The sequence below is a fragment of the Argentina silus genome, assembly GCF_951799395.1.
Source record: "Argentina silus genome assembly, chromosome: 18".
Classification (NCBI taxonomy): Eukaryota; Metazoa; Chordata; class Actinopteri; order Argentiniformes; family Argentinidae; genus Argentina; species Argentina silus.
Window position 1 is genome coordinate 3,329,470 of NC_139672.1, and position 12,196 is coordinate 3,341,665.

General features: G+C 45.5%; 2 protein-coding genes across 3 annotated transcripts; one reads left to right on the forward strand and one right to left on the reverse strand.

Annotated features, from left to right (window-relative positions):
• Positions 1–38: 38 nt before the first annotated feature.
• Positions 39–7,679, forward strand: parp2 (poly (ADP-ribose) polymerase 2). Its single transcript, XM_083690325.1, has 17 exons — positions 39–192; positions 575–784; positions 977–1,162; positions 1,628–1,698; positions 2,169–2,219; positions 2,335–2,431; positions 2,590–2,665; positions 2,783–2,885; positions 3,825–3,978; positions 4,188–4,326; positions 4,463–4,526; positions 4,773–4,907; positions 5,125–5,252; positions 5,685–5,784; positions 5,935–6,033; positions 6,261–6,385; positions 6,847–7,679. Exons 1-17 carry the CDS (start codon positions 120–122, stop codon positions 7,004–7,006), a joined length of 1,971 nt encoding a protein of 656 aa, XP_083546451.1. The 5' UTR covers positions 39–119; the 3' UTR covers positions 7,007–7,679.
• A 120-nt stretch (positions 7,680–7,799) lies between these two features.
• Positions 7,800–11,992, reverse strand: LOC310819103 (protein lifeguard 1). Of its 2 annotated transcripts, none has more exons than XM_083690326.1 (7): positions 11,847–11,992; positions 10,592–10,846; positions 10,238–10,326; positions 9,860–10,060; positions 8,740–8,868; positions 8,361–8,504; positions 7,800–7,961 (listed from the first exon to the last, which is right to left on the reverse strand). In XM_083690326.1, exons 2-7 carry the CDS (start codon positions 10,833–10,835, stop codon positions 7,812–7,814), a joined length of 957 nt encoding a protein of 318 aa, XP_083546452.1. In that variant the 5' UTR covers positions 10,836–10,846; positions 11,847–11,992; the 3' UTR covers positions 7,800–7,811. The 2 variants fall into 2 exon arrangements, with proteins under 2 accessions (XP_083546452.1, XP_083546453.1); XM_083690327.1 differs by having other exon boundaries at positions 11,855–11,983.
• Positions 11,993–12,196: the final 204 nt, after the last annotated feature.

Consider the following 12,196-nt stretch of genomic DNA (forward strand, 5'->3'; position numbering starts at 1 on the left):
GTGACAACTTCCCGCGCGCATCACTCCTCTCCCTATTTTCTGTCGTAAGTCAGCGCAGCTCCTTACTAAAGCTAGTCTAAACTCGTATTCCGCTAGTGACACAAACACTGTATGGAAACATGAGGCGCACCAGAAGCTCTAGAAACAAATCTCAAAGTGCAGCTGAAAAAGCAGTGGCCCAGTCCAAAACAGGTTAGTAGTCTAGTGCTTGCTAGGAAGCTATGTTGTATTTGGTTAGCGAGCTACGTCACACGCAGGCCAGGCAGAGCACAGCCAGCAAGTCCTGACAAGTTTGCTCAATTGGTCTGACACTTCTTTATGTCGTATACTGCATGAAATACATTTATTTTCATAGTTCAATCAATTCTATAAAACAGTGAATGTCAAATATTACATTGGACCTCATACTTTCTAGTAGGACTACACAGTCATACCTCTCTGTCTGACAGAATAAGATGTTAAAAAAAAATAAAAAAAGAGACAAGTTATGTCAAAGTTGTGTATCTCTCTTTTTTGTTGCATGGTTGTTCATGTTCATCTATTTGTGGTTGTCTATTGTTTCTCTTCTTGTCAGTTTGGCAGTGGATGGGGGACGAGGGTCAGTGGGAGCCGTACCCCCCTTCAGCATCCGCCCAGCTGGACTCTGCTGTGTCCTCTGGAGAAACCTCTGTGTCCCTGACTCTGGGCTCTGGATCTGGGTATCACGTCGACCTGAAGAAGATGGTCCAGATCAACAATGTTACAAAGTACAAGAGGAAAATACGCTCTTGTGCACTAAAACCAGGTCTGTTATCAATAGGTATACGACTATGACCATTCGTGCGTGCGTGCTTCTGTGCGTATGTATGTATGTATGTATGTATGTATGTATGTATGTATGTAGGTGTGTGTGTGTGTGTGTGTGTGTGTGTGTGTGTGTGTGTGTGTGTGTATCTGTCTTTCTTTTGCCTACAACCAACATATACTTTCTGTATAGAGAGTTCAGACGGTGGTGATGTTGTGGATTCAACCAGTCAAGATGCCACAAGCCCAGTTCAGATCAAAGAGGAGGAGGAGAAGGAAGAGACAGAGGAGCAGCCAATTGCCAAGCGGAAGCGGGGGGAGGGGAGGAGCCAGAAGAAGAAGAATAAAGAGATGAGCACAGATGAAACGGAGAGCAAAGGTTTCAGCTCCTCCTTCCTTTGATTTTTTTTATCTTTTCAAATATGACTAACTGAAGTGTCTATGATATCAGAAATACCCTCCATGTCAGTTTATGGATTATTTTTTTTAATGTATGATACAGACCAGGGGAGGCTGGTGGGGGTAGAGATCAGAGGACGGGCTCATTGTAATGCGTGGCATGGAATGGAATGAGGAATAGTCTCAAATACGTGTGGTGTGTGTGATACCATTCCTGATTCTATTCCATGCATTACAATGAGCCCGTCCTCCGATCTCTGCCTTCACCAGCCCCCCACTGATACACACAGGACATCCATAGTGTTAAGGCTAGGCTATAGCTATATGTTATGATATTACTGCCTGCTGATGAGTTTGTAAAATGCCCGTCAGTTTTGTTCTGTTCCTGTCGGGTGGCTTGTTGATGTGTGTTGTGTATTCATTATGTTTTTGATGTTGTGTGCAGAGGTTGTGAAGACAGTGGTCATGAAGGGCAAGGCTCCTGTTGACTCAGAATGCAAGGCCAAACTCGGCAAGGTACACTAGTATTCACTCTGTAATCAGTCATCAGGCGGACTAGCTATGGAAACTTTCTGTCATCATTCAAACCCCACGTCCTTGTGGTTTTGCCTGACACCTGTGCCGTGACCTTTTTTGGTTGTGTGGTCTCTGAGTTCCTAGAATTGTTTGTTTCTGTTTGAAGGTGTGACGGTATGCTGATTTTTGGTCATATGCCCTTGCTGTGATCTATGCATAAAGACGCGGAGTCCCAGTCACAGAGACACAGATCACACTGTTGATCCCAATAGCAATGCAATGAACCACTTGTGATCTGTGTGTACACAAGTTTGTCTTGGAGGTAGAACACAAACAATACTGAATCTACTAATACAGAATCTCCAATTAGCTCATTGGGTTTATTATTTGTCACAGGTAAACATTTCTCTCTATTACAGTCTGTCTCTCCTCTATCTCTTGATTTATCCATCCCTCTCTTTTTCTCACAGGCCCATGTTTACAGTGAAGGGAATGACGTTTATGATGTCATGTTAAACCAGGTAAAAACATCATGACAGTTTAACTCTTTGTATTTGTGTGATAACACTGTGATTCTATTTGCTCAATGATTTCTATGGGTGGTGTGTTGGTTTTTTCCCCTATGGTTGTTTACAGACAAATCTTCAGTTCAACAACAACAAATATTACCTGATCCAGCTGCTTCAGGATGACAATGCCAAGTCCTATAGTGTGTGGCTGAGATGGGGCAGAGGTACAGTACTGTTTCTGTGTTTGTGTTTCTCTAGTGTTTGGTTAGATTGTTCAGCCATGTTTCCTAACAACATAACCCAGGCTCCCAGTCTTTCTTCTGATGACCTGACACGTGACTTTCTTCTGATGACCTCACACGTGACTTTCTTCTCTATGTAGTTGGTAAAGTTGGACAGAACAGTTTAGTGTCCTTTGGTGGGGATCTCTGCCAAGCCAAAGTTCTCTTCCAGAAAAAGTGAGTAGATGAATGTGTAAATGAATATTTACACACCATTACTAATAGGGTAATAACGTGCCAACCCCCCCCCCCCCCCCCCCCCCCCCCCCCCCCCTCGCATGTGTTTTGTCGCAGGTTTCTTGACAAAACCAAGAACGAGTGGGTGGACCGGGCGAACTTTGAGAAGGTGGCAGGAAAATATGACATGGTGTTTATGGACTTCAGCATCAATGATGAGGCAAGGAAAGTCTTTCCAGTCCCTCACTCCTCCTCATCACTTTCACTCCCATCATCTTTCCATCCCCCACATCATTTCCACCACATAGGTTCAGAGGCAGCTTCTTCCCTGCGGCTGTCACCCTGCTGAACTTGAACACTACACCTACCTGACAACCTACTACCCCCGCAACCCCCACCCCCCCCCCCCCACCCGGACAATTGCACTATTGCACTATACTCCCCTCCCCTTCTCTTACTCAATACCACTGCTTTTCTGTACATACCTGTTCATACTGTTCATAATGCACATAATGCACATATCCTATATTTTCTTAATACTACTGCACATACTGTACATACTTGTTTATACTGTTTATACGGCATTCCATATTTATATTTATTCTGCATCTACCTCATGTTACTGTTAATACATATATACTGCTAGACTGCATTACCCATACAGCTCATATGCTGCTACACTGCTCATACTGTAACTATTTATTCTGCTATAATGCTACTGCTACTCACATACTGCACTGCTATATTATACTGCTTATATTATACTATATTATACTGCACTACTACTGATCATATATTGCACTACCTGTAAATACTGTTCATTGCACTTTCTGCTATTTTGCACTTCTGGTTAGACGCTAACTGCATTTCGTTGTCTCTGTACTTGTACTCTGCACAATGACAATAAAGTTGAATCTAATCTAATCTAATTTCCCCGTCTCCCTCTTCTCTTTTCTTTTCTCCCCTCCACTTCAGTGCCCTCCTCTCCCCTCCTCTCCAGTCCCCTCCCCTCCCCTCCTCTCCCCTGCTCTCCAGTCCCCTTCCCTCTCCCCTCCTCTCCCCTCCCCTCCCCTCCTCTCCTCTCCCAGCTCCTTCCATCCTCACTGACATCGTCAGCCAGCTGAGTGTGTCTCTCACCAGTGTCCTCCCTCTCTTCCAGGAGGGGAGCCAGCTCCAGCTCCAGGCTCTGCCCCAGAAGAAGACCTCTCAGCTGGATGTGAAGCTCCAGTCCCTCCTGGAGCTCATCTGTGACATCAAGGCCATGGAGGAGTGTGTCCTGGAGATGAAGTTTGACACCCGCAAAGCTCCTCTTGGTGAGCATCGGTGTCACACTGTAGCTCTCGTAAACATTCCATCACGTGTACAGTTCGGTACTTTCCAATCTCGAAAGACGGAAGGATGACAAAAAACATCACCACCACCACATTTCATCATCACCACCACATTATCCTCCCAGTAGACAAGCATTGACGTCACTGTCAATACTGTCCTCATATGTTGTTGTGCTCCCTCCTGCCTCCAGGCAAGCTGACATCGGAGCAGATACGTGCAGGTTACTCCGCCCTGAAGAAGATTGAGGAGTGTGTGAAGAGGAAGGGCAGCAACCGAGAGCTGCTGGACGCGTGCAACCAGTTCTACACACGCATCCCCCATGACTTTGGGTCCGTACTGAATGTTTGCCGTGTTTTCACAAGCCGTTGTACAGCAGGGGAGGCTGGTGGAGGTAGAAATCGGAGGACGGGGCTCATTGGAATGAGGAATGGTATCAAACCCCCAGTCTGTGATCTCTCTTCCCAGGTTGCGAACTCCGCCAGTCATTCGGTCTGAGGAAGAGCTGAAGGAGAAAATAGCCTTATTGGAGGTGAGTCTCGTGACTTACTTTTTTATGTATGCGTCCTCTCTCTATCTCCCCTGCCTTGACCCCGCTGTTGACCCCTCTATCTCCCCTGCCTTGACCCTGCTGTTGACCCCGCTGTTGACCCCTCTATCTCCCCTGCCTTGACCCCGCTGTTGACCCCACTGTTGACCCCTCTATCTCCCCTGCCTTGACCCAACTGTTGACCCCTCTATTGACCCCGCTGTTGACCCCACTGTTGTCTCCCCCCAGGCCCTGAGTGACATCCAGATAGCAGTGAAGATGGTCCAGTCCAGTGCCAACAGCGATGAGCACCCTCTGGACAGGCAGTACCGCTCCCTCCAATGCCAGATGCAGCCACTGGCCTCTGGGAGCCAAGAGTACCAGGTGAGTGCCTCTACACTAGTTAGGTTCTATACCAGGTGAGTGCCTCTACACTAGTTAGGTTCTATACCAGGTGAGTGCCTCTACGCTAGTTAGGTTCTATACCAGGTGAGTGCCTCTACGCTAGTTAGGTTCTATACCAGGTGAGTGACAGTCAGATTCGTAATTGTAGTAGTCCAGGTCCACAACATGAAAAATCCATCTCTCTCCCTCTCTGCAGGTGATAGAGAGGTATCTCCAGACCACCCATGCTCCTACTCACAGTGACTACACCATGACCGTCCTGGACATCTTCTCTGTGGACCGGGAGGGAGAGAAGAACAGCTTCCTCTCACAGCTACACAACAGGTATAATTACATTTACATTTTTGACATTTAGCAGACGCTTTTATCCAAAGCAACTTACAACATAGTCACAACAAGTACATTTGTCTAAAGTAAGTGAATCATCTATACATCAGTCATCATAAGCAAAAATGCTAGGACCAGGGGCCATTGGCAGTCACAATGATATATATATATATATATATCACATCCCATTCTCAGACTACATACACTGTGCCATAGACACACATGACAATATGAAAGGCTTTTTAGAGAACTGTGAAATGACAAGTTAGAGAAGTTTAACATCTGTTTCAAAAAAGAAAAACGCAAGTATAAAAGCACATGGTTGCCACAGAGGAATCCAGTGGGGTTCTAGACGTGGTAGAAGGGCGGTCCCTGTGGGGTAGAAGGGCGGTCCCTGTGCTTGTGTTAACATGCATGTCTCTGTGTCAGGACGCTGCTGTGGCACGGCTCCCGTCTGTCTAACTGGGTTGGGATCCTCAGCCAGGGGCTCCGGGTGGCCCCCCCAGAGGCCCCCATCACTGGATACATGGTGAGGGGGTGGCGGGAGGGGGGGGGGGGGGGGGGGGGGGGTGGAGGAGGAGGAGGAGGAGGAGGAGGAGAGCTAGTGGGGGATTGGCAAATGCGTGTCATGCTGATTCTGAATTGTTTGCTGTATGGTGACTTTCTCTCTCTCTCCTAGTTTGGGAAAGGTATCTACTTCGCTGACATGTCATCAAAAAGTGCCAACTACTGCTTTGCCAATCAACGCAACAACACTGGACTCCTGCTGTTGAGTGAGGTGGGTGAGTGAGAGGTGCAATGTCATGCTGCACACATTCAGCTGCTATAATGAGAACTACTCTAGACAGTAGCAACTAGTCTATACAAAGGGTTTGTTGTTATCGTGTGAGTATTGTGTCACAAACCTTGGCCGGTATACATTTATGGATACATCATGTTAATTAATCGCCATGGTGATTATGTTAATTAATCGCCATGGTGATGTGTGTTTTGCTCTGGCAACAGGTTGCCCTAGGGGACAGTAACGAGCTGTTTCACGCCGACTACGATGCTGAGAGACTACCTGCAGGGAAACACAGCACTAAAGGACTGGGCCAGACCGGGCCGGACCCCCAGAACTTTGTCTCATTGTGAGTTTAAACCTCTCTTGGTGTTTGCTTGTTCAGTCTACTCTCACACACATGGGAGATTCATACAGTCAGATAACTTCACACGTATTTCATTCATTTTACCCAGCGCAGATCAGAGGCGTAACTGCTTTAGTGCTGAGTGAAGTGTCCTATGATGGATATGTAGGAGTCTATTCAGTCTCCCGTTGTTCATTCATGTTCTTTTACTGTCTGCTGTCTCACGCTGTCTTTCTCTCCCTCTCTCTATGTACTCCATCTCCTCTTCCTCCTCTTGCTCTTCCTCCCTCCTCCTCTTCCACCTCTTCCTCCTCCTCCTCTTCCTCCTCCTTCCTCATCCTCCACCTCTTCTTCCATCTCCTCCTCCTCCTCTTCCTCCACCTCTTCCTCTTCCTCCACCTCCTCTTCCTCCACCTCCTCCACCTTCTCTTCCTCCACTTCCTCCTCCTCTGCCCTAACCTCAGAGATGGGATGACGGTACCGATGGGGCCCGGAGTGAAGACCGGGGTGGGACAGGCAGGCGGCTACTCCCTCCTCTACAACGAGTTCATCGTCTACAACCCGGCCCAGACCCGTATGAGATACCTCCTCAGGGTTCAGTTCAACTATGCCTCACTGTGGTGAGGCTAGGAGATACGGACCAGGGGAGGCTGGTGGAGGTAGAAATCGGAGGATGGGGCTCATTGTAAGGCATGGAACAGAATGAGGAATGGAATCAAACACAAAGTGCGCATCCTCCGATTTCTACCTCTATGAGCCTCCCCTGATATGGACATGGGTGGTGAACAGACAAGTGTTCTCTACTGGTTCACTGAGGCTGTGGTTATGAATATGGATGTGTGAACCCATTGGACAACACAGATGAATTCTGATTAACCACATTTTGCACTAGTTGCACTTTTTTTTGCAACACTAAGTGAATATGTGTTAAGTGTCAAAAGAGGCCGGGTTAATCCCGATACAGTCAAACTTGTTTTTACTGTGTTCAGTTTTTGAAGTGAATACTGTACAACTTGTTTTGACAGCAGCTCTTCTTTTTGTGTGTTGTACTCAATATATCTTTCTTATGTAAAAATGAAAACAAAAACAAAGGTGCAACCAAAATGTTTTGTCTATGATATACTAGCATACCATGATTAATGACCACTTGTTTAATGCAAAACAGATTTTAATGATTACAAAAGAACTAGATTCAATTCAAGTGAGTAAGACAAACAAGATATGTCTGCATTCATATTTCCTCATTAAAGCAGGGGGCTTTCCATGTGAATGAAATAAAGACTGTTTTCATAATGAACATTTGAGTGGAGTGTGTGTGTGCATTGCAGCGTGTGTGTGTGTGTGTGTGTGCATTGCAGCGTGTGTGTGTGCGTGTGCATTGCAGCGTGTGTGTGTGTGTGTGTGTGTGTGTGTGTCACATGGTATGTCTCTAACGAGAGCTTCCTCCCAGTAGTAGGAGCAGGTAGAGGAAGATGAGGATGATGTCCATGTAGATGATCAGAGAAGCAAATATGTACTCCTCTGGGTTCAGTGCATACTTCTGTCTGCCCATCACCAGCTGAGTGTCAATTGCCAGGAACTGGGAGAGAGGGGGAGACGGGGACAGAGAGAGACAGAGACAGAAAGACAGACAGACAGACAAGGAGAGGGCAATGATTATTTAGACGAGGGAGAGTTCTTCTTTGGCCATGATAGAAATAGGTTCCATATTGACTGATGATACATTTAGTAGGCCTACACGTGTGATATTGAGCTGCATGTTTTTACACAATCCCTGCAGTTGTGACATCACTGCTGACCATCTTCATTTCTGGATATCGTGGGGTTATCAACTCCCAACAGTTAGAGGGAGTACTAGATACTAGAGCTGACAGCATGAGTGTGGGCTATCGGACTGGTAGAATGGGTTGGTAAGAGAGGCTTGAATATGAATGAGTGGGTAACTAGTAGTAACTACTAAAAACTAGTTGTGACGTACCAGTGAGTAGAGCAGGGCCCCCAGACACCCGTAGACGATCTGCAGAATATGGTTGTAGTAGAATGTGCTGAAGACTCCGAACATGAGCAGGGTCATCGCCAGCACCAGCATAGTCCCATTACACATCGTGAAGTCCACGCGAGTCTACAGATGACCACAGAAAATAAGATATGAAATATTAAAGACCTCCAGGGAGAGGAGTGAAGGCAATTGAATACATAAATAATCAATAATACTGTTAAACAATACATAATGTCTTAGTAAAGAAAGTGATAAAAAAAAAAAAAAAGAGTGATAGAGGAAGAAAGAAAGAAAGAAAGAAAGAAAGAAAGAAAAAGAGGTTTATAGTAGGTGTAGTCCAGTGGGACTGGAGCCTGACCTGGGCTGAGAAGATGATGATGCTGAAGGAGATGACCAGCGTGGTTCCCATGGCGATGACCACAGCGGTGGTTTCGTGGAAGGAGGCCACAGTTCCGACCAGGTAGGACAGGCTGACAGTGATCACGGACTGGAGACACAATGACACACACCACACACGCTGTTAGCTACAAGTATCTCATAGACATTCACACCCAGTCTTACCCTCAGTTACCCAAGGTTATCATATCCACACCAGGGGAGGCTGGTGGAGGTAGAAATCGGAGGACAGACTCATTGTAATGCATGGAACGGAATGGGGGATGGTGTGTTTGAGCCCGTCCTCCGATTTCTACCTCCACCAGCCTCCCCTGATCCACACAGATACTGAGGAAATGTGTTGTGTTGTCATGCTGAATAAGACAATGGTTCTCATTGCAGTTACAGTTACATTCACCTACATGTCGGGGAAGTGGGAACACAGGAAGTAACCTCATAACCTACACTGGTATTAGACGTGGTAGAAGTCACTTCACCTTCTACGTGGGTGTGGGCGGTGAGCATGTATGGGACGTGAATAGACCCACTCAGTCCCTCATCTAACTGTCTAAGTGTAGTGTAGTTTTTTTTGTTAAAATATGTTTTTAGGGCATTTCTGCTTTATTGGGATAGAGACAGTAGAGATTGACAGGAAGGATGGGTGAGAGAGAGGAGGGATGACATGCAAGATAGGTCGAGGGTCAGAATCAAACCAGGAACCTTGCGATTACGTGGTATGCGCATTAGTGTGCTACGCCACTAAGCGCCCCAAGTGTAGTGTAGTTTAAGATAGGATAAGAAAACATTATTAACATTACATTTTCATAAAATTACTGGCAGAAAAAAAAGAAAAAAAATTAACAAAAGTAATGTTTTGTGGTGCAGTGTGGTGTAGTGTACTGTAGTGGAGTGTAGTATAGTAGTGTAGTCAGGGGAGGCTGTTGGAGGTAGAAATCGGAGGACGGGCTCATTGTTATGCATGGATTGGAATGAGGAATGGTATCAAACCCACGTGTGGGTTGACACTATTCCCGATTCCATCCCACGCATAACAATGAGCCCGTCCTCCAGAGTGTGATTTGGCGTAGTGGAGTGGGACCCACCAGTGCCACCAGATTCCAGGGATGAGTGCGGCTGAAGGAGCTGCAGCAGCTGAGACAGATGGCCACCACAGCGAAGATGATGTAGGCGCTGACGTATAACCAGAGGTTCTCCCGGACCACCCCCCTGACCACCGTGGAGAACGTGAACACACACACTACGCTGAAGGTGAACAGCAGCTGCACCGTCACAATACTGAACACCTGGATAGACAGATAGATAGACAGACAGAGAAACAGACAGGCAGACATACACACAGACAGATACACAGACCGACATGGTTACCATTATTAGAGGGTTTGCAGGTGAGCAAGTGAGGTCAGTGTAAAAATATAACCAGGCCTGGAGACCAAAACCCTCAGAGAAACATCAGTACAGACCTTTCTGATGAAAGCCCTCCTTATCGTCTTGTCATCAAATGATGAAACCAGGAGGACGTCGGAGTCTGCTGCTGGTACAAAGTTCCCTTCTGTGTGTATGATTAATTTTAATTAATAACTGTCCACAATACTGAAACACCATAATTGTGTGGTTATTGTTTATATAGCCTTTTCAGTGGTCATTTAACAGAACACATAAATGTGTGCATTAAAAGGAATGATGTTGCTTGCACCATTTCTTAATTTCAGTTTATCTTTCAAGCTCCTTACATGACGGAACCTCCTCTGTGTTTGATATTTCAGGGCAGCTATGCAGATACAGTAGAAACAGTAGACACTATCCTCATTCTGTACCTGGATGCCCCTCCTGGGCCGACCCATCAGCTTTTGGGGGGTACACCTCCCCAGGTGGGAGCGGTCCAAAGTCACCCCCTGGTGGAGGGGGGTACAGCATCGGGGCTGCAGAGTAGGGAGGTGGCATATACGGTAGAGCGGGGTCCACTTGTGCCTCCCCCTGGGGGTAAGGGGGTGGCTGTGGCAGGTTGGTGGGGAGGACACCCGGGTCATTGGGTGTGGGGTAGTTTTGTGCATCTGTCATCCTGAGAGAGACTGAAGTGTGAAAGGGAAGAAGGGTTCAAGTAAAAAAAAAAAAAAAGAAGATGGATGTTCTGAGGAGGACATAGGAGGTTTAGAGGTTATGAAGGGCATTGATTTTGAAAGGGATGTGTTGGAGTGTGGACAGCGATGTGTGGCTATAAGCTCTTACACAATCAAAAGTGTTGCAGGTGTGTTGCATCAATTTGGGTTTCCACAAAACAGGAAGTCAGATTTTGTGTAAGCACTGTGGCTTCATTGACATTTTCTCTATGTTGGAGTAATATTTTATTCATTCTATTTCACCTTGATTTAACCCTTGAAATTAGACACAGGGTTGGGGACAATTGGCTTTCAATTCAGAGTCAATTCAAGAAGGGAAAAAACGTATGATGTAAAAAGCTTATCTTTTTCATTCTATTGTGTAATCATTGAAAATGAATTACAATTATTGAGTTGTATTTTCTATTTACTTCTTGAATTAACTGAATTGACATCTGACTCCAATTCTGGTTGGAAACCTCTTTTGCAATAATTATGCAACAAATGCAAAATACTTGTGACTTTAAATAGCCTAAATTACTTATATGTTGATTTGTCTCTCTCTCTGTGTGTGTGTGTGTGTGTGTGTGTGTGTGTGTGTGTGTGTGTGTGTGTGTGTGTGTGTGAATGCAGCATATTTTCAGCATAACCACAGTTCTCAGTAACAGGTGTAATAAGTAAAGTACTGCAGTACAGATCATTCCTGTAGTTGGACGCAACCAAGTGAAAAGCAAGAATGAAACTGAGCACTATCCACAAAAGCAGGTCTTTTAAAAAACATGTTCTGATTTTCTGTTACAGTAGTATACCAACAAAATGTGTTGTTTGATATCTTTGTTGTCCATTCCATCAACATATTTACTAAATCACTTTTGTTAAAACTGTCACAGGTGTGATTCACAACAACTCAAGAACTTTGACACCCTAAAAATGTATTCACTCCAGAGTAATTGAAGTAGACCAAGGAGCTTACCTTTTTACCTGAGATTCACTGGTGCTGAGTGTTGATGATGCGCTTACTCTACTGTCTGATGAACAGGCGTGAACTTCAATACATCCCCTTTCACTTCATGCTTCACCCGCCAACTGAAACAACTGCCCCGTAACCTCAACTACTAAAGCATTTGTCTCATTTCCTGTCTGTGGTGACGAGAAGAAGAACTAGTGGTGTAACAAGCAGAGAAAATTTCCAGCTTCTCAGATAAGGACAGTAGGGGAAATTGTAAAAAAACAAAAACAAAATGTTTCCCTTTTCATGAATGTTGTCAGATAGGATTGTAGAATTCGATAAAACAGGTTCTTCAGGGAAGTGGTTCAGTGGTG